Source organism: Diaphorina citri, unplaced genomic scaffold (genome assembly GCF_000475195.1).
Source record: "Diaphorina citri unplaced genomic scaffold, Diaci psyllid genome assembly version 1.1 scaffold978, whole genome shotgun sequence".
Lineage (NCBI taxonomy): Eukaryota > Metazoa > Arthropoda > Insecta > Hemiptera > Psyllidae > Diaphorina > Diaphorina citri.
In genome coordinates, this window is record NW_007378409.1 from 94572 (window position 1) to 116155 (window position 21584).

The 21584-nt window shown below is 40.5% G+C and overlaps 2 protein-coding genes across 2 annotated transcripts; both read left to right on the forward strand.

Annotated features, from left to right (window-relative positions):
- Positions 1–4821: 4821 nt before the first annotated feature.
- Positions 4822–8208, forward strand: LOC103513489 (polycomb protein eed-B). The gene is made up of 5 exons (XM_026826665.1): positions 4822–4955; positions 5236–5399; positions 5708–5947; positions 6656–6817; positions 7800–8208. The coding sequence occupies exons 1-5, from the start codon at positions 4853–4855 to the stop codon at positions 7992–7994; spliced, it is 864 nt and encodes a 287-aa protein (XP_026682466.1). The 5' UTR covers positions 4822–4852; the 3' UTR covers positions 7995–8208.
- A 3057-nt stretch (positions 8209–11265) lies between these two features.
- Positions 11266–21206, forward strand: LOC103513490 (glucose dehydrogenase [FAD, quinone]-like; the record flags this gene model as incomplete). The annotated part of the gene is made up of 8 exons (XM_017445845.1): positions 11266–11305; positions 11508–11681; positions 13596–13967; positions 14475–14702; positions 15362–15676; positions 16642–16866; positions 17289–17545; positions 20824–21206. Coding segments are annotated over exons 1-8 (1994 nt in total), but the record flags the coding sequence as incomplete, so codon positions are not given.
- Between the last annotated feature and the right edge of the window lie 378 nt (positions 21207–21584).

The window sequence follows — 21584 nt, forward strand, 5'->3', positions numbered from 1 at the left end:
ATTAAAGAAAATTGTAAAACAATTTAATCGTAGACAAGTAGACATTAAAGCAACGGCTAACAGCTACCTGTAATAAACAAAATTGTACAAATCAATAAAAAATCAAACAAATCGTAAAGAAAAACGGTCAGAAAATAATATGGTAAATTATGGTAATTTGTCGTTCCGAATGTGCTGTTCACACCAGGAATTGGTGTTTTTTAGCTAACAGCTACCTGTAATAAACAAAATTGTACAAATCAATAAAAAATCAAACAAATCATAAAGAAAAACGGTCAGAAAATAATATGGTAAATTATGGTAATTTGTCGTTCCGAATGTGCTGTTCACACCAGGAATTGGTGTTTTTTACGATTGTTCTGAGAAATGTGTCTCGGATTAATAAATCACTCTTGGAGGAGCGGAAATATTAAATTTATATTTTCTTATATTCAATATATTTATATATTTATTTGTATATTTTAATTCAGATACTGCACGCATCTCACGTAGTGGAAGTAATGTCACACAGCCACTGGTTGTTGGATTTCAACAAGGCGTTTGACTCTCTTCTGTGGTCATGTTCAGTACGCAGTACATATCTTCGATATTGATTTTGAACCAAAAGTACACCAATTGCGCCATTAGCTTCAGGTCCCAACAAGACAACAGATCTGATAGATATCAACAAAGGCCATAAAGGTAAGGATCTTTCCAGGATTTTAGTAACTAGTGATATTTAGGATCTAAATTTGTGTACACACAAAGTCAACCGGCTGTCGATCAATGTCGACTGAACCATCCACACTACCTCGACAACATAGATTTGTATCGTTATCGTTGATCGATGTCGAGATAGACGGCCGATCGATTTTGTTTGGACACACATTTAGAGCTTGGCAGTTGAAGTATTAGGTACACTAAACACACAAAGTCAACCGGCTGTCGATCAATGTCGACTGAACCATCCACACTACCTCGACAACATAGATTTGTATCGTTGATCGATGTCGTAGTGATATTTAGGATCTAAATTTGTGTACACACAAAGTCAACCGGCTGTCGATCAATGTCGACTGAACCATCCACACTACCTCGACAACATAGATTTGTATCGTTGATCGATGTCGAGATAGACGGCCGATCGACTTTGTTTGGACACACATTTAGAGCTTGGCAGTTGAAGTATTAGGTACACTAATATGAAACATTTAATTATGCATTTGGGGAATCTGCGCTGTAACTTAATTCCTCAAATATGATGGAAATCGTGACTCAACGCTGTCGAAAGCGCTTCACAACATAGATTTGTATCGTTGATCAATGTCGAGATAGACGGCCGATCGATTTTGTTTGGACACACATTTAGAGCTTGGCAGTTAAAGTATTAGGTACACTAATATGAAACATTTAAGTATGCATTTGGGGAATCTGCGCTGTAACTTAATTCCTCAAATATGATGGAAATCGTGACTCAACGCTGTCGAAAGCGCTTTCACCGGTGGCCGGTCCAACGCGGGACCAAAGAGTTAGGTGTTAGGGCATAACAGGAGCTAGTTGATCAGTCTGTTATGACTGACAAATCGTATGAATCCTATGATGGATATGAGAACCATTAGCAGCCAAGAACGAGAACCTAAGTCATCGCGTTATGAACTTGTGAATGTGAAGTCATAATTCTGATAGCTATGTGGATAAAGACACAGTATTAGCATAAATAAATTGAAACATATCAGGTCCTTGTTAAGGGACATAACCGCACCGAGCCCGCGCCAGGAGGAGGAATTTTAAATTGTGTTAAGCATACTTAAATTTATGCTTAAGCATACTGGCTAGCGCGGTGGACTCTGGATCTGGAAGTTGGTGGTTCGAGTCTAAGTCAAGTCATTAAATTTAGCGTAATGTATTAAGCGGAGATCTTGTTAAGGGACAAAACCGCACCGAGCCCGCGCCAGGAGGAGGAATTTTTAATTGTGTTAAGCATACTTAAATTTAATACGCTCGTCACAAATATCGTTCCCCAATTATTACACGTAGAAGAATTTTATGACTTGACTTGGACTCGAACCACAAACCTCCAGATCCAAACCTCAAAGGTGCAGTGGCTAGCGCGGTGGACTCTGGATCTGGAAGTTGGTGGTTCGAGTCTAAGTCAAGTCATTAAATTTAGCGTAATGTATTAAGCGGAGAACGACATTTGTGACAAGCATTTATGCTCAACAAAATTAAATTTCCTCCTCCTTCCCTTTGATCACCTGATTTCGGTCCTGATTGAAACATGTCTAAGTAATTGTCCACAATAACAACAGCATAATGTCCACCAGGTATAGGTAGAATTTTAATATTCTCAGATAGGAATCTTGATGGAAATATGTGATATAGATATAGAATTATGGACGGTGTGATTCGTGTAATATCAGGGCGATAAATACCGGTATTACACAATGCGTAACACCGAGTAGAGCCAGCCTAGTTAGCTTAGTTGGTAGTGCGTCTGCCTTGTAAGCGCTAGGCTGCGGGTTCGATTCCCGCGCGGGGCGGATTTCATCCTTTAACATCAGCATAATGTCCACCAGGTATAGGTAGAATTTTAATATTCTCAGCTAGGAATCTTGGTGGAAATATGTGATATAGATATAGCCTTGTTAAGGGACATAAGCGCACCGAGCCCGCGCCAGGAGGAGGAATTTTTAATTGTGTTAAGTATACTTTAATTTAATATCCTCGTCACAAATATCGTTCCCCAATTACACCTAGAAGAATTTTATGACTTTACTTGGACTCGAACCACCAACCTCCAGATCCGAAGTCCAACGCCTTAACCACTGCACCACTGAGATTGGTTAGTTGGTACATTTCTTGGCGCTGAGGCTTGACCACACGAAGAAGCATCATGAATGGCTTAGGATTTGAATTCGAGACGTCTAGGACCAAGAATACTCATTTTCTGTTTGCCAACATGCCCCTAAGCGGAGAACGACATTTGTGACAAGCATTTATGCTCAACAAAATTAAATTTCCTCCTCCTTCCCTTTTTGATCACCTGATTTCGGTCCTGATTTGAAACATGTCTAAGTAATTGTCCACAATAACATCAGCATAATGTCCACCAGGTATAGGTAATGAGACTTTTGACTTTGAAAACAAAACCTAAGTAGGCGGAAATATTTAATCAAACAAGGTCGGTTAGGTGGGGCGTTAGTAATTGAAATTGTATTTATTTAAATACCTTTAGACTTCAAAAATCTAGTGTAAAATTGTATTTCAAAGACCTCAAGAATATGGTTTAGTGTAAAAGGTATTTATTCACCTTGAATGCCTCAATTGAAGACAAATGGTGCAAGAGGAAATGGTCCATAGGAATCTTGGTGGAAATATGTGATATAGATATAGAATTATGGACGGTGTGATTCGTGTAATATCAGGGCGATGAGATTTATTCAGCTCTTTAACTCTTTTCAACAATTGCTGTGAGTTCGCTTTGAGTACATCAATGGAGAGACGTGATTCGTCAATTATTTATTATTATTTTTTTATTTTTTCCATTTTCGACTTTTAATTCTAGTCTATTAGTAATTTATTATTTCTATTTTTAGCTGCCAACGTTGACTATTTTGGCACCTTTAAAACCAAATTTTCTAGAAAAATATCGCCCTCGATTCCAGTCAGATGGGTAATATTTTGCCTATTTGAAAGAATTCGCTGTAGATTAAACGTTGTTTAAATGCATACCATGTTGGTGCTTAAGTTAAGCACTGCTTAACGATAGAGCTCACAACTCTCCATGTTAAACACATGGTAGATAGGTAAGTATCTACTTTAAATGAATTTGAAAGAATTCGCTGTAGATTAAACATTGTTTATGCATACCATGTTGGTGCTTAAGTTAAGCACTGCTTAACGATATGGCTCACAACTCTCCATGTTAAACACATGGTAGATAGGTAAGTATCTACTTTAAATGATTTTGAAAACTTTAATTTGTTCTTTAGTTCACATGATACACGTACAGGGCGCTCCTAAAGTTGCACTAATTTTCTCATTGTAATTCTCGAAAGTTTGGTCCAATTTTGATGAAATCACGTATATATGTCCAATACATAAAGGAAATTCACTAGCTAGTTTTGGCCCTTATTGAGTCAACCGGGGCCCAGGGCCCTTTTTCCAAATCGATCTAAAAAAGAAGATGGACACACTGATGGTTCAAGGGTCGATAGTCTCCGGCGGGAGTAGCTCCTAAAGTTGCACTAATTTTCTCATTGCAATTCTCGAAAGTTTGGTCCAATATTAATAAAATCACGTATATATGTAAATTATGTCCAATACATAAAGGAAATTCACTAGCTAGGTTTTGGCCCTTATTGAGTCATCCGGGGCCCAGGGCCCTTTTTCCAAATCGATCTAAAAAAGAAGATGGACACACTGATGGTTCAAGGGTCGATAGTCTCCGGCGGGAGTCTAGTGATATTTAGGATCTAAATTTGTGTACCTACACACAAAGTCAACCGGCTGTCGATCAATGTCGACTGAACCATCCACAGATCCACACTACCTCGACAACATAGATTTGTATCGTTGATCGATGTCGAGATAGACGGCCGATCGATTTTGTTTGGACACACATTTAGAGCTTGGCAGTTGAAGTATTAGGTACACTAATATGAAACATTTAAGTATGCATTTGGGGAATCTGCGCTGTAACTTAATTCCTCAAATATGATGGAAATCGATTGAACCCAAAATCTAATGAACAAAGGCCCTTTGTATGTTAAACATGTTTGCTAAATTCCATTAAAATCAGATGAATCATCTTTAGCTTAATAATACCCAATCATTTCAGATTGAAGAAAATTTCTACACATGTGCTTGGTCCATGGATCTGGAGAGTGGTAGACCTTTGCTAGCTGTAGCAGGATCCAGAGCAGTTATCAGAATCTTCAGCCCTGCATTCCATGCCTGTGTTCGACATTTCTATGGTAAAAAGGGGGATTGACATGAAAGCTGGCAGGTGGGCCCTTTCAATCACCCACCAGGGGTGGATGGAAGGGTAAAGACCCTACTTGTTCTTACTTTATAAGCAAAAGGAGCTTACCTATTTAAAATTATGCTACAATGCTCCCATAATAGTTGAGAGAAGGGCTCCCACATGGCCCCCTAAGGCCCAAAATAGAAATCACAAAGTCAAACATCTTTGGATGGTCTTCTTCCAACAGTATACTAATACTAACTTGTAAATATTCTTATTATTTCTCCCAGGACATGGACATGCCATCAACGAGCTCAAATTTCATCCTCAAGACTTCAACCTCCTCCTGTCGGTGTCCAAAGATCACACACTACGACTGTGGAATATCAAGACGGATATCTGCATTGCCATATTTGGAGGTGTGGAGGGTCATAGGGACGAAGTGCTGAGTGCGGTAAGGGTTAAGATCAGCTTTATAAAGAGTTAAGGCGCATTCCCACTTGTTGTTCGGGAAAAAAAAATGTGTCATGTGTAGTGGGAACACTCTCATTTAACTTACAATGGGAAAGGGCCTTTACCTTATTTATAGATGTGAATACCGAAAGGTGTAATCAATCTCAGTGGCGTGGTGGATTTCGGATCTGGAGGTTATTGCTTCGAATTCGTCGAGTTGTATTGAGACTTTGGTAGTAATATCTTGTATCTTGCTAACTTATTTATCGAACCCATTCAGTCATGTCTAATCCGTTCTTCCATCTTCAGGATTTTGATCTCCTAGGTACGAAAATAATGTCGTGCGGTATGGATCATTCGCTCAAACTTTGGGACCTGACCAAACCGGAAATCAAGGACGCTTGTGCTGAATCTTACACGTTTAACCCTGCTAGGTCCACACGACCATTTGACACACAGAAAGAACATTTCCCTCAGTTCTCCACCCGGGATATTCATCGCAACTATGTCGATTGTGTGCGCTGGCTTGGAGACTTTGTACTCTCTAAGGTAAGAAAAATGTTTTACTTTTCATAATTGACTTAAAGTAAGGAAGACATTTAAAAGAGGGAACGGTTACAACAGAGGTTTTACCGTAATAAAACCGAAGAAAGGAGAATAATTTAGGAGAAACCCAGCCTCTCCGAGAACGAATCGATGTCTTTAGGATAAGGTTCACCCTGGGCTGGAATTGAACCCGCCACCTAGCACTCACAAGGCAGGCCCGCAGCTCTCCAAGCTAACTGGGCTGGCAAGTTATTTTTCAACTTGATAATTTTGTAGAGAAACTTAGTTCACAAGTTTTGGGTCCCCTTTAGGCTTCGCGGGTCCCGTGCAATGATGGAGATTTTAAATAATGTATGCCTAATAATTATACTATCTTTCCCTGTTGTTCCAGTCTTGTGAGAACTGCATCATATGTTGGAAGCCTGGTAAGAATAATTTAGGAGAAACCCAGCCTCTCCGAGAACGAATCGATGTCTTTAGGATAAGGTTCGCCCTGGGCTGGAATCGAACCCGCCACCTAGCACTCACAAGGCAGGCCCGCAGCTCTCCAAGCTAACTGGACTGGCAAGTTATATTTCAACTTGATAATTTTGTAGAGAAACTTAGTTCACAAGTTATGGGTCCCCTTTAGGCTTCGCGGGTCCCGTGCAATGATGGATATTTTAAATAATGTATGCCTAATAATTATACTATCTTTTCCTGTTGTTTCAGTCTTGTGAGAACTGCATCATATGTTGGAAGCCTGGTCGTCTTGAAGACAAAGAACTTCGTACGAATGAAACTAACGTGACCATTATCAACCGACTCAACTTCAAGGATTGCGAAATTTGGTTCATTCGCTTCTCCATGGACTATTGGCAGAAAATTCTGGCGGTAAGCTATAACTTCTTTCTAGCCTTTTGCTATTTAAGTCGATTTGGTTCATTCGCTTCTCCATGGACTATTGGCAGAAAATTCTGGCGGTAAGCTATAACTTCTTTATCCTAATCTTTTCCTATTTAAAAATCCTGTTTGAATAGGGTTGGCGTTTCTTGTCAGTCTCTTCCAGGCAGCCCTATTGTGTACCTGTTGGTCTAGACAAATGGCGGCGGTAAGCTATAACAATGTGTTATTTATTTAGCGATTTATTTATTTCTTTCTGAGAATTTTAGACTCCATTGGTTGTAAATGATTAATGTTATAATTCCTGTACAGTGTACACAAATACATGAAATTTCCATCAAATGGCGAAATTATTACCTAGGGTAATTCCTACCATTCAACCTTGACTGACTCTCTGTAGCAAATACTTTGTAAGTTTACTGTTTCCTAGTGATGGGTAAATACCCGGGTACTTATTTTTGGGGTAAACCCTGGGTATTTACCCAGGGTAAATACCCAATTTTTATAAATACCCGGGTATTTTCAGGAAGCGCCTCAGTCGAATTGTGCCCGGGAAATTAAAAAAAAAAAATCAAGTGACGATGTTTTTTGTTTATTTTTCTTCTTTTTATAAAGGGCGTTTCTTGTCAGTTTCTTCCAGGCAGCCCCATTGTGTACCTGTTGGTCTTGACAAATGGCGGCGGTAAGCTATAACAATGTGTTATTTATTTAGCGATTTATTTATTTCTTGTTGAGAATTTTAGACTCCATTGGTTGTAAATGATTAATGTTATAATTCCTATACAGTGTACACAAATACATGAAATTTCTATCAAATGGCGAAATTATTACCTAGGGTAATCCCTACCATTCAACCTTGACTGACTCTCTGTAGCAAATACTTTGTAAGTTTACTGTTTGCTGAAATTATTAAGTAAGCGTACTTTACTTTTTTTTTACTGTGGTTCTACAATGCGACCGTGTTGTGTTCCAGGTGGGTAACCAGTCAGGTCGCACCTATGTCTGGGACTTGGACGTGCAGGATCCTTCCTCCATCAAGTTCCAAATCCTGTCACATCCGCGCTGCATGTCAGCAGTCAGACAAACCACCTTGTCCAAGAATGGCAATGTCTTGCTGTGTGTATGTGATGATGGCACTGTGTGGCGATGGGATAAGGTTATGTCGTGAACGGAGCGCAGATATATCCAGTAAGAAATGTGGGCTTCAATGCCTCACTGAAAAAGGAACGCCTTGAAAATCAACGGAAATTGTTTGTGTTCCAGCCAGAGCAATTGTTTGTGTTCTAGGTAGAGCGATTGTTTGTGTTCTAGCTAGTTCACTGTGCTCAAACATGAAAATGAGCAGCAAAAGTCAAAAATGTCATTCTTAGACAAACAAGTCAGACGAAGAAATCTCATTCTGTGGACTGAATGAACCTACAGGAGAAACCCCCATTGCTCTGCGGAAAGTGGTGTTTGAGTTGATCAATTCACACATGGGCTTGAACACTCTGCGGTATAAATTTGATGCCATTTACCACATTGAAACTTCATTTTAATAAGCTACCACTCCGGAGGTTCGGGGTCCGATTTCCGGTTTGGTCGAAGTTTTTTCGGCTCTGTGCTTGGAGTTCGGGGTGCGCTCAGCATCGTGAAAATAATTGGGTAGCTACTTTAATTGAGTAGCGACCAGTGGCGGTATTACCAGTGTAAATTGATGATACGAGTAGATGAAAATTAATAGTAGGTAAAGTTTGTGTATAACAGGATTTCGCTTGCCCAGCGTCTGCCTTGTAAGTGCTAGGCCGCGGGTTCGATTCCCGCCCGGGGCGGATTTTATCCTGATTGGATGATGTTCGTTCTCGGAACGGCTGGCTTTCTCCTATCCTGTCTTCCTTCTCTCTTCGATTTCGGGATGATAAGACCATAGCAGTTACAGTTCCCTCTGTCAAAGCTGTTAAAAAAAAAAAAATCTGGTGTGAACATCACACGACTTTCTATTACATTAAACTTCTCAACTGTAAGTCGGACAGTTCTAAAAGTTTCACCATTCGATTCAGCGTGAAAAATCCCATGGGATCAACTATTCACATGCTTACTTGTTAATGGTTCACAAATAAAAGGGAAATTTGTTGACACAGGGGAGTATCGAACCCGAAACTTCTCAACTGTAAGTCAGAGAGTGCTAAAAGTAGCACCATTCGATACTCCCCGGTGTCAACAAATTTCCCGTTTATTTGTGAACCGATACCAAATAAGCAAGTGAATAGTTGATCCCATATGATTTTTCACGCGGAATCGAATGGTGAAACTTTTAGAACTGTCCGACTTAATGTAATAGAAAGTCGTGTGATGTTCACACCAGATTTTATTAGGACTAAGACTAAATGATTAACATTAGGTACCCGAAAAATTCTTGACTTAGGACTGACTAAAGATTTTACCAAGTACATAGGTACTCCTAGAGACCTAGAGGAAGCACTGACTAAATATAGCCTGCCTTGTAAGCGCTGTGCTGGATCGAGGGTTGGATTTCCGCCCCGGCAAACTTTATCCTCAACAGAAGGCGATTCGTTCTCGGAACGGCTGGCTTTCTCTTTTCGTGTCTTCCTTCTCCTTTTGCAATAATCCCAAGATTATGGGTAACATTAGGCCAGCCACTCACTATCAGGTAGACCTGACAGGTACACCTGATCAGTTCCGCCTGTCAGGTGTACCTGATACCTGATGAGCACACTCACTATCAGGTAGACCTGATGAGCACGCTCACTATCAGGTAGACCTGACAAGTACCTACACCTGATCAGATCCGCCTGTCAGATCTAGCTGATAGTGAATATCTGGCCTTAGTCGACGCTTCTGCTCTCCAGTCTAATAGCCGCATTACACAAGGCCGGTAGGGGATTCGTTCTAGGAACGCTTAGAACGTACCTCTGCATGCTCCAGGCTGGAACTCTGTGGTGAAGTTCCAGTTAAATTTGGTGAACTGGAGATAGTGGGCAGTTTCCGGGATGTCGGTGAGGGCGTTCTCTTCATCACCAGCCTCTAGGAGGAGGACCTTCCAGTCTGGATTTTTGGTGAGTCTGTTGGTCACCACACATCCAGCTGAAAAAAATAAAATAAAAATAAATAAAATAAAACAATAATAATTATTGATAGAAAGATTAAAAAGTAAAATAATAAAATGAAGAAATCCAAAAGATGTGTCCAAAACTCCAAACATATTCGATAAAACTGTGTTGTCAAAGCAGTGTGGACGTGTAAGTCGACATCGATCGACAGCCGGTTGACTATGTGTGGAATCGACACGTAAACCTGAGCTTGTGGTGCCCAGATAACAGAAGCATATTCTAGATTGCTCCGCACCAGTGAAGTGTACAAAAGTCTTACGGTGTCAATGCTGGAGAAAAAGTCGCTGTGTCTGACCACCAGTCCCAGAGATCTACGTATAAGCTTTCTTTGAAATTTCTGTTATACAGTGCATTCATAAAGTCCCCCCCACCTTAATTTTTGAACCGACGAATTTAGAATCCTGAAATTTTGTATACAAGCCTTTATTTACCTCTAGTTTCTTTTAGGCTATGTAAAAATTCAGGGACTTTGGGGGCCAACTTTAAAATCTTAAATGAGAACCCCCTAATTTTGACGCATCATATCTTAAGGTGACGAAGGTCTTAAAGAACGTAGTACATTGGTATAAGTTTGAGCTCGATCCGACAAACAGGGCCGGAGTTATGGCCTGTTGAAATTTTCATTTTTCCATGTTCTCCCGCCAATAGGGGAAGTACCAAAAATGGGAAATTCATATCGATTGGTGATTTGAGCTTCAAATAGGCCCCACTAATGGCTCATGTTGAAATTCAGACCCAAAAATGAAATTTAGACTTCCGGCCCTGATGGCCTCCGGGGATGAAAATGGATGTTTCGAAATTTATTTTTGGGACCGAATTTCAATATGAAATATTAGTGGGACCTATTTGAAGCACAAATCACCAATCGATATGAATTTCCCATTTTTGGTGCTTCCCCTATTGGCGGGAGAACATGGAAAAATGAAAATTTCAACAGGCCATAACTCCGGCCCTGTTTGTCGGATCGAGCTCAAACTTATACCAATGTACTACGTTCTTTAAGACCTTCGTCACCTTAAGATATGATGCGTCAAAATTAGGGGGTTCTCATTTAAGATTTTAAAGTTGGCCCCCAAAGTCCCTGAATTTTTACATAGCCTAAAAGAAACTAGAGGTAAATAAAGGCTTGTATACAAAATTTCAGGATTCTAAATTCGTCGGTTCAAAAATTAAGGTGGGGGGGACTTTATGAATGCACTGTATAACAGAAATTTCAAAGAAAGCTTATACGTAGATCTCTGGGACTGGTGGTCAGACACAGCGACTTTTTCTCCAGCATTGACACCGTAAGACTTTTGTACACTTCACTGGTGCGGAGCAATCTAGAATATGCTTCTGTTATCTGGGCACCACAAGCTCAGGTTTACGTGTCGATTCCACACATAGTCAACCGGCTGTCGATCGATGTCGACTTACACGTCCACACTGCTTTGACAACACAGTTTTATCGAATATGTTTGGAGTTTTGGACACATCTTTTGGATTTCTTCATTTTATTATTTTACTTTTTAATCTTTCTATCAATAATTATTATTGTTTTATTTTATTTATTTTTATTTTATTTTTTTCAGCTGGATGTGTGGTGACCAACAGACTCACCGAAAATCCAGACTGGAAGGTCCTCCTCCTAGAGGCTGGTGATGAAGAGAACGCCCTCACCGACATCCCGGAAACTGCCCACTATCTCCAGTTCACCAAATTTAACTGGAACTTCACCACAGAGTTCCAGCCTGGAGCATGCAGAGGTACGTTCTAAGCGTTCCTAGAACGAATCCCCTACCGGCCTTGTGTAATGCGGCTATTAGACTGGAGAGCAGAAGCGTCGACTAAGGCCAGATATTCACTATCAGCTAGATCTGACAGGCGGATCTGATCAGGTGTAGGTACTTGTCAGGTCTACCTGATAGTGAGCGTGCTCATCAGGTCTACCTGATAGTGAGTGTGCTCATCAGGTATCAGGTACACCTGACAGGCGGAACTGATCAGGTGTACCTGTCAGGTCTACCTGATAGTGAGTGGCTGGCCTAATGTTACCCATAATCTTGGGATTATTGCAAAAGGAGAAGGAAGACACGAAAAGAGAAAGCCAGCCGTTCCGAGAACGAATCGCCTTCTGTTGAGGATAAAGTTTGCCGGGGCGGAAATCCAACCCTCGATCCAGCACAGCGCTTACAAGGCAGGCTATATTTAGTCAGTGCTTCCTCTAGGTCTCTAGGAGTACCTATGTACTTGGTAAAATCTTTAGTCAGTCCTAAGTCAAGAATTTTTCGGGTACCTAATGTTAATCATTTAGTCTTAGTCCTACACCTGTCGTGTAGCAAAAAAAAAAAAAAAAAACCTTTTTTGATCACATTGATTAGAATATTCACATCCGAATGACCAAATGTTTTCGATCTCTCTTACCGTTTATACGAAATAAGATTAAGCAACAATGACTTTGGTTAATATCAGGATGGGTGACTATCCGATTTTTACCAAATTGTTACAAAGAAGCAAAAAAAATCAACTTTGAATTAGTCATAAATCCAGTTTTATTTCATTGCAAAAAATTAGAAAAAATCAGCATTCATTAGTTTTGGATTAAATAAATAAATACCTAAATATAGGTAACTATTAAAAAATATGATTATAATAATAAAAGGAAAATTCTGAAGGTTGGTCAGTTCGACCGGTAAACCTTCTTCACAGTTACCTATAAAACCGTACAGTAATAATAGTCATAGAATTATAGTAATGGATGTAACTGTACTATAGTAATGGGGTACTATTAGTAGTAAGGTAGTATTGTCTTGGGGTTATTCCCATTGTTAGAACCACGTGGTTTAAACCAGTTCCTCTGGTATATCTGGTTGGGTTACTTTCCATTTGATATCATCTATTATTAGTGGGTTAGTGGAGAGTATTAGTAGAGGTTGATAGTGGAACTTATCTATCTATACTACGTGTACATAGGAAAATGATCTGATAGTCAATTCCCAGCACTTGATACCAACCAACTTATGTGTACATTGGTAGTAATATGTAGTTGTATAGGTGCCTATCTGCCTATGTAATGGGGAATAAGGAAAATCTTCTGTTTTTCTAATCGATGTCTTTAGCCTAGCGTACATTACTTTAAAGATAACAGTACTTTACCTATTATTAGATTATTACATAATCATGTAGGTACCTGTGTAGGAGCGGAATTAATTTCTAATCGATAAGGAAAATATTTAAGTAGGTATCTAGGTACATAATCTACAATCATATACATATTTATAAGGAAAACAATTCATTGATTTCATTGGCGAGTTATGGTGTTCTGTTCAGTGGTTGACTAACCGATTGTCGATTGTGGCTGTGGCTACATTACTAAACCAACTGCATATGATATAATCTTGTTCCTTAGGTGTATCATTGAACAGATGCCCGCGTAATTTCACCTTTGTAGACACTCTTTCCAAGACAAATTTGTCACACATTGGGGGCTTTATGGTCTCCATGTCTCTAATATAAAGGTGTGTCCACACATAGTCGACAGGCCATCGACTGACTTCGATCCATTTCGACTGACATGTTGACATAGATTCACCTCGTCGATCGACGGCCAGGCGACTATGTGTGGACACGACTTAAAAAGACTAGCATCGCTGACTCCCCCCCTTCGTTCTCCTCCACAGGTCTGAACAACGAGCGCTGTCCGTGGCCGGCAGGCCGCGCCGTCGGTGGTGCCTCCGTCATCAACAACAACATCTACACCCGCGGCAACCCCAATGACTTCGACCGCTGGTTGGAGGCCGGCAACGTCGGCTGGGGCTACAAAGACGTCCTGCCCTACTTCAAGAAGTCTGAGGACATTGACGTCCCTGAGTTGAAACGGTCAGAGTACCACGGCGTCGGAGGGTACCTGAACGTGGACTATTCACCGTACAAGTCCAAACTGATGGACGCCTTTCTGGAGTCCGCGCCGGAGGTGGGACTCAATCTGACGGACTACAATAGTCCGGATGGAAACGTGGGCTTCTCGAGGATCCAAGGGACGATTCAGTTTGGTGAGATTTTTTTTTTTCTTTTCAAGACGAGTGTGTTACCGCCATTTCTAATTCGTAGCAATGAAACAACTGCTACATTAGACTCGTGTGTTCTGTGTAGTAGCATGCCCATCCCGTAGTATGTCCCTCATCAGGTGGACTATAAGATACGCAATACTTCCTATTTATTAGACCCGTTGACTTCATTTGCCTTGCTTTAGACTCTGACGGGAATCGAACCCGCGACCTAGCGCTTACAAGGTAGGTGTGCTTTGGACTAAGCCACAGTCCGAAAAGCACTCTAACCACTAGTAGAGGAACTCTAGCAGTATTAAGGAGCGCGGTAGCGCTCCGCCCCGCCAAGTCAAGAAAGTTTGACCGTCAGCTGTAGTTTAGAAGTTATTAGAAAAAGCTCTCCAAGACTTATGTACATTTTTGTAAAACTCCTAAACTTTAACTCCAATTATCACAAATGTGCGGCTTAGTCCGTTCTTCCTCTTGACCCCTCAATTCCTCTTTGAATTTCAGGAAGGCGATTCTCCGCCAGTCAAGCGTTTCTCAGACCGATTGTCGAGCGCCCCAACTTTCACGTCATGAAGAAAGCTCGCGTCCTCAAGGTCCTCATTGACCCAAACACAAAGAGAGTGTTTGGGGTCGAATTTATGAAGAATAACAAGAAGAGAGTCGTCTACGCTAAGAAGGAGGTGGTTCTGAGCGCTGGAGCCTTCTTCTCACCACATCTGCTGTTGCTGTCAGGTAATTCACTTCTGTTTATGAAAAACCTTCGAGCCCAAGTGGATGTTTAGGGCCAGCCACTCACTATCAGGTAAACCTTACAGGTACACCTGACCAGGTCTATCTGATACCCGATGAGCACACACACACACACACACACACTACCCGATAAACCTGAGAGGCGGACTTGATCAGGTGTACCTGTCGGTTCTAATTGATAGTGAGTGACACACACACACACTACCCGATAAACCTGAGAGGCGGACTTGATCAGGTGTACCTGTCGGTTCTAATTGATAGTGAGTGGATGATCACACCGGAGCAAAGATCCCAAGTTCGATCCCAAGGTTTTTCAAATCTGTGTTTGAACTTTGAGGTACACATGGACTTGTGAATCGTGAGAACAGTTGAGTAGCTACTTTAACCCGGTAGCGACCAGTTGCGACATTACCAGAGTACAAAGAAAAATCATAGAATCGAAATAATTAGGGAAGGATGCTCTTAAGGTGTGTCCACACATAGTCGACCGGCCGTCAATTGATGTCGATTGAACCATCCACACTGCCTCGATAACATAGACTCACCTCGTCGATCGACGGTCGGTCAACTATGTTTGGACACACCTTTAGCTTCACCGCAAATAATTATTAAAGCGGTACCAATCATGTTCTTCTCCGCAGGTATCGGCCCTCGGGAGCAACTCGAACAGTTCAACATCCCTGTCCTAGCAGATCTGCAGGTGGGCGAAAATCTTCAGGAGCATCCGGCCTTCGCCAGTCTGGCTTTTACCGTCAACCAGAAGGTAGGCCTCGTGTCGGACCGAATCTTCAGTAATCTTGCCAAAGAGACCATCAAGGCTTTTACCAATCAGGGCTGGACGACGACGCTCGGCTGCGAAGGTCTGGGCTATGTGAGGACCAAATACAACAACTACCCACCCGGGGTACCCGACATTGAGTACATCTTTGTCCCGGCCAGTTTAGCTATCGAGGAAGGTGAGTTAGGGTGACGGAACGGAGAGAACAATATGCTATAACTTGAAGATTGGGTGGAAGTGGTTGGGTGGAAAAGCTCCTCTAGAAGAACCCTGCCACTTAAAAGAAAGCCGTAAAAAAAGATTTTTTACTTTCCATTAGTAAAGTAGGTCTGCCTTGTAAGCGCTACGCCGCGGGTTCGATTCCCGCCGGGGCGGATTTTATCCTTCACGGATAATGTTCGTGCTCGAAACGGCTGGCTTTCTCCCATCCTGCCTTCTTTCTCTCTTCGATTTCGGGACGATAACACCTTATCAGTTACCTACAGTTTCCTCTATCAAACCTCTTCAAAACTCATGCAATAAAATTGGTTAATGGTTAATACCGTTTAGCGGTCAGTTGAATGTTAAGGTGAACCCGGTTTCACAGTCCGATAGGTAAGTCAGTGGGAGGAATAGAGGATTTACCATCTAAATAACGTCATACATAACATAGACACTAAGTACCGACTGAAATGAAGATCTGAGAAGTTTTAATTAATACCCACTAAGTACTGAATTTATAACGAGCTATTCATTTACACGCAAGAGCTATTTTTTTAATCAGTTGTTGATTAACCTCAATATTTGCCAAGAAGTTTAATCAATTCTCAGTTGAATTTAATTTACTCACATCCATTTATAATTACTGTGAAGTGTAAAATCGGAAATCGGATGATTAATATGTAGGATGTAAAAAATAGCTATAATAAAGTGAATATAAAATATAGGTACTTACTTATTTCAGACAACATCATTAATAGTCAGGAACATGGCAAATCTCACTCAGCCGGAAAGTTCGTTCCCACTTGTCGCTCGGACACTTCCATTTAAATTTCCCAAAGTTGTGACTTTCATTAGAAATGAATAGGTCACCCCTAAAAGGGATTCAGCTAAAAACCTTCTTCCATGCAGCTTTGACAAAATTTCTTTCCTCTGCTTTTTCAGAAAAGGGCGGCAGTTTGCTCCGGAAAACCATGGGAATCCCCGATCGGACATTTAAGGAACTATTCCGTGACGTCAAAAACAAGGACGCCTGGAGTATTTGGCCCATGTTGATGTATCCGGAAAGTCGCGGCTATGTCCGGCTGAAGTCGGCCGACCCGATGGTGTATCCGGCAGTCCAGTCCAACTTTTTCCAAGATCCGCTCGACCTTCTCAGGATTGTGGAAGGTGAGTGGTCTTACGATTGTTGGTTATTTTTACATTAGTAGACATCCTTTGTAATCTATGTACCTATTGACATTATTGCTTACAGTTATTTGCTTTTTGGACACTTAATTTGTGTGGGTGAAATCCTCGTCAGTAAAAAACTTAGCAGTTATACAGTGACTTTAATTCAACCCCTTTATGAGAAAAACAAATTTTCTTAGGCCAGCCTCTCACTATCAGGCTGACAGGTACACCTGATCATCAGGTATATCTGACATGAGCACACACACTATCAGGTAGACCTGATACCTGATCAGGTGTACCTGATAGTGAGTGTCTGACCTTAGAAGGATATTTTCCCAATTGCAACTTCTTAGAAGGACATTTGTAACAAGCAGTTATACTAAACACAATCAAAATTCTTCCCTCACTTCTCATTGCAGGCATCAAAATGGTGATCGAGCTAAGCAAAACGAACGCCTTTCAAAAGTACAAATCCAAACTGTCCACCCGGATTTTGCCGGCGTGCAAGAAGCACAAGTACGGGTCGGACGACTACTGGGGCTGCTGTGTCCGGCAGTTGACTATGCAAATGCATCACCAGTGCGGGACTTGCAAGATGGGACCGGATGGGGACCGGACGGCAGTGGTGGATCCGAGACTCCGAGTGCATGGAATCAAAGGTGAAAATGTCGTCGACGCTTTTTAGTTACCTACATGTTTGATTGATTAAATGATAATCTCAGAAGGTATATTATGATGGATTGTGTTTTGATGCCAAACTACCCACACTAAGGGACACTTGTGTGTCGTGTTGTCTTGTGGGTTAGTTTAGGTGCGGTGTTTCGGGAATTTTCCCCTAAACGGGGAAAGGCTGCCAACTTGCCTATGGCCGTTGTCTGACAACAACTTAATCCCTATAATTAGATCTGCTGAACTAAAGAAATAGACTGAATAAAGAAAGAAACTGAACGTATGTTAAAGATAAAAAATAATATGCAAGACTTTGTTTTCGCATACGCTACGAAATGTAATGTTTTATCTTTCCGGCCCTGTTTTTGCCGTTTTTCAATTGCATCAACCCTTGCATTGAGAGTTGATACAGTCGATTTGATTGACTGCCATGTAGGGTGGGTTTAGCAACTCAGACCTGATTAATTCAAGATACTTAGGTGTAATGAGCATACTAAACTTACCCACTAAATTTAGCTTTAACTGACTTCGAAAAAGCATTTGATTCGATCACCACTGAATCAGTGTTGAACGCTCATAAAAATCAGAGGGTTGAGAATACTTACATTGGGATTCCAAGTTATTATAAAGCTACAGGATTAGTTAACCAGACAGAATTTCAAGTGAAATTCATGCCAGACAGAATTTCAAGTGAAATTCATGCCAGACAGAATTTCAAGTGAAATTCATGCCAGACAGAATTTCAAGTGAAATTCATGCCAGACAGAATTTCAAGTGAAATTCATGCCAGACAGAATTTCAAGTGAAATTCATGCCAGACAGAATTTCAAGTGAAATTCATGCCAGACAGAATTTCAAGTGAAATTCATGCCAGACAGAATTTCAAGTGAAATTCATGCCAGACAGAATTTCAAGTGAAATTCATGCCAGACAGAATTTCAAGTGAAATTCATGCCAGACAGAATTTCAAGTGAAATTCATGCCAGACAGAATTTCAAGTGAAATTCATGCCAGACAGAATTTCAAGTGAAATTCATGCCAGACAGAATTTCAAGTGAAATTCATGCCAGACAGAATTTCAAGTGAAATTCATGCCAGACAGAATTTCAAGTGAAATTCATGCCAGACAGAATTTCAAGTGAAATTCATGCCAGACAGAATTTCAAGTGAAATTCATGCCAGACAGAATTTCAAGTGAAATTCATGCCAGACAGAATTTCAAGTGAAATTCATGCCAGACAGAATTTCAAGTGAAATTCATGCCAGACAGAATTTCAAGTGAAATTCATGCCAGACAGAATTTCAAGTGAAATTCATGCCAGACAGAATTTCAAGTGAAATTCATGCCAGACAGAATTTCAAGTGAAATTCATGCCAGACAGAATTTCAAGTGAAATTCATGCCAGACAGAATTTCAAGTGAAATTCATGCCAGACAGAATTTCAAGTGAAATTCATGCCAGACAGAATTTCAAGTGAAATTCATGCCAGACAGAATTTCAAGTGAAATTCATGCCAGACAGAATTTCAAGTGAAATTCATGCCAGACAGAATTTCAAGTGAAATTCATGCCAGACAGAATTTCAAGTGAAATTCATGCCAGACAGAATTTCAAGTGAAATTCATGCCAGACAGAATTTCAAGTGAAATTCATGCCAGACAGAATTTCAAGTGAAATTCATGCCAGACAGAATTTCAAGTGAAATTCATGCCAGACAGAATTTCAAGTGAAATTCATGCCAGACAGAATTTCAAGTGAAATTCATGCCAGACAGAATTTCAAGTGAAATTCATGCCAGACAGAATTTCAAGTGAAATTCATGCCAGACAGAATTTCAAGTGAAATTCATGCCAGACAGAATTTCAAGTGAAATTCATGCCAGACAGAATTTCAAGTGAAATTCATGCCAGACAGAATTTCAAGTGAAATTCATGCCAGACAGAATTTCAAGTGAAATTCATGCCAGACAGAATTTCAAGTGAAATTCATGCCAGACAGAATTTCAAGTGAAATTCATGCCAGACAGAATTTCAAGTGAAATTCATGCCAGACAGAATTTCAAGTGAAATTCATGCCAGACAGAATTTCAAGTGAAATTCATGCCAGACAGAATTTCAAGTGAAATTCATGCCAGACAGAATTTCAAGTGAAATTCATGCCAGACAGAATTTCAAGTGAAATTCATGCCAGACAGAATTTCAAGTGAAATTCATGCCAGACAGAATTTCAAGTGAAATTCATGCCAGACAGAATTTCAAGTGAAATTCATGCCAGACAGAATTTCAAGTGAAATTCATGCCAGACAGAATTTCAAGTGAAATTCATGCCAGACAGAATTTCAAGTGAAATTCATGCCAGACAGAATTTCAAGTGAAATTCATGCCAGACAGAATTTCAAGTGAAATTCATGCCAGACAGAATTTCAAGTGAAATTCATGCCAGACAGAATTTCAAGTGAAATTCATGCCAGACAGAATTTCAAGTGAAATTCATGCCAGACAGAATTTCAAGTGAAATTCATGCCAGACAGAATTTCAAGTGAAATTCAACGTAAAAGAAAGAAATCAAACAAACCACAAGAATAAACTTTAACATCGTCCCTGGGAAATGTTATCTCACCACTTTCGATTCTGAGCAGGGACCACCAAGGGGGGGAAACAGCAAATTCGATCTCAGAATATCAAATCGATTCTTTGAAACTACTTGGAAACCACAGAATAGCCCTTGGTCTTGGAAGATTTCAATGAGAGATAAGTAAGGAAATTATTTTATTCGAAAAAAAAAGGGAAAGAGAAAACTCCAACATTATTATCGAGAGACAATTTTCTGTAATCTCAGCCTGGACATCTCTCTCTATGTTTCTCAATCTGCTTTCTATTGCTTTGGTCTGCAGACCAACCTTACATCAGATATGGAAGTAGCTGGTTCAAATCCAACGGCGTTTCTTGTCAGTTTCTTCCAGGCAGCCCTATTGTGTACCTGTTGGTCTTGACAAATGGCGGCAAGCTATAACAATGTGTTGTTTATTTAGCGATTTATTTATTTCTTGTTGAGAATTTTAGACTCCATTGGTTGTAAATGATTAATGTTATAATACCTGTACAGTGTACACAAATACATGAAATTTCTATCAAATGGCGAAATTATTACCTAGGGTAATCCCTAGCATTCAACCTTGACTGACTCTCTGTAGCAAATACTTTGTAAGTTAATGTTTCCTGAAATTATTAAGCGTAATTACTTTTTTTTACTGTGGTTCTACAATGCGACCGTGTTGTGTTCCAGGTGGGTAACCAGTCAGGTCGCACCTATGTCTGGGACTTGGACGTTACTGTGGTTCTACAATGCGACCGTGTTGTGTTCCAGGTGGGTAACCAGTCAGGTCGCACCTATGTCTGGGATTTGGACGTGCAGGATCCTTCTTCCATCAAGTTCCAAATCCTGTCACATCCTCGCTGCATGTCAGCAGTCAGACAAACCACCTTGTCCAAGAATGGCAATGTCTTGCTGTGTGTATGTGATGATGGCACTGTGTGGCGATTTCCATCAAGTTCCAGATCCTGTCACATCCTCGCTGCATGTCAGCAGTCAGACAAACCACCTTATCCAAGAATGGCAATGTCTTGCTGTGTGTATGTGATGATGGCACTGTGTGGCGATGGGATAAGGTCATGTCGTGAACGGAGTGCAGATAGTACATAGATTGAGTGTTCTACAAACGTAAACAAATGCTAAACCAATTAAATATTGTTATTTGTACAGGTACACGACAAACCCATTTTGTTTTCGACATTATGAACGGCACAAATTTCATTGTGTTTTAATATCCTAGCCCAGAAACTCAAGTAGAAAGAAAAGAAATTCAGGAACAAATGCGGTAGCGCTGTATCTAGGCAAATCAGATAATACGGAAAGCGAACATTAAGAAAATTTGTGGGTTGAACCTAAAAATCAAGACATTCCTTTACAAAACAACCTAACCCGTCTCAGAATGTGTGTTATATCTCGACATTATTCGAAACTATTGAGCAAGTAGGTATACAAGT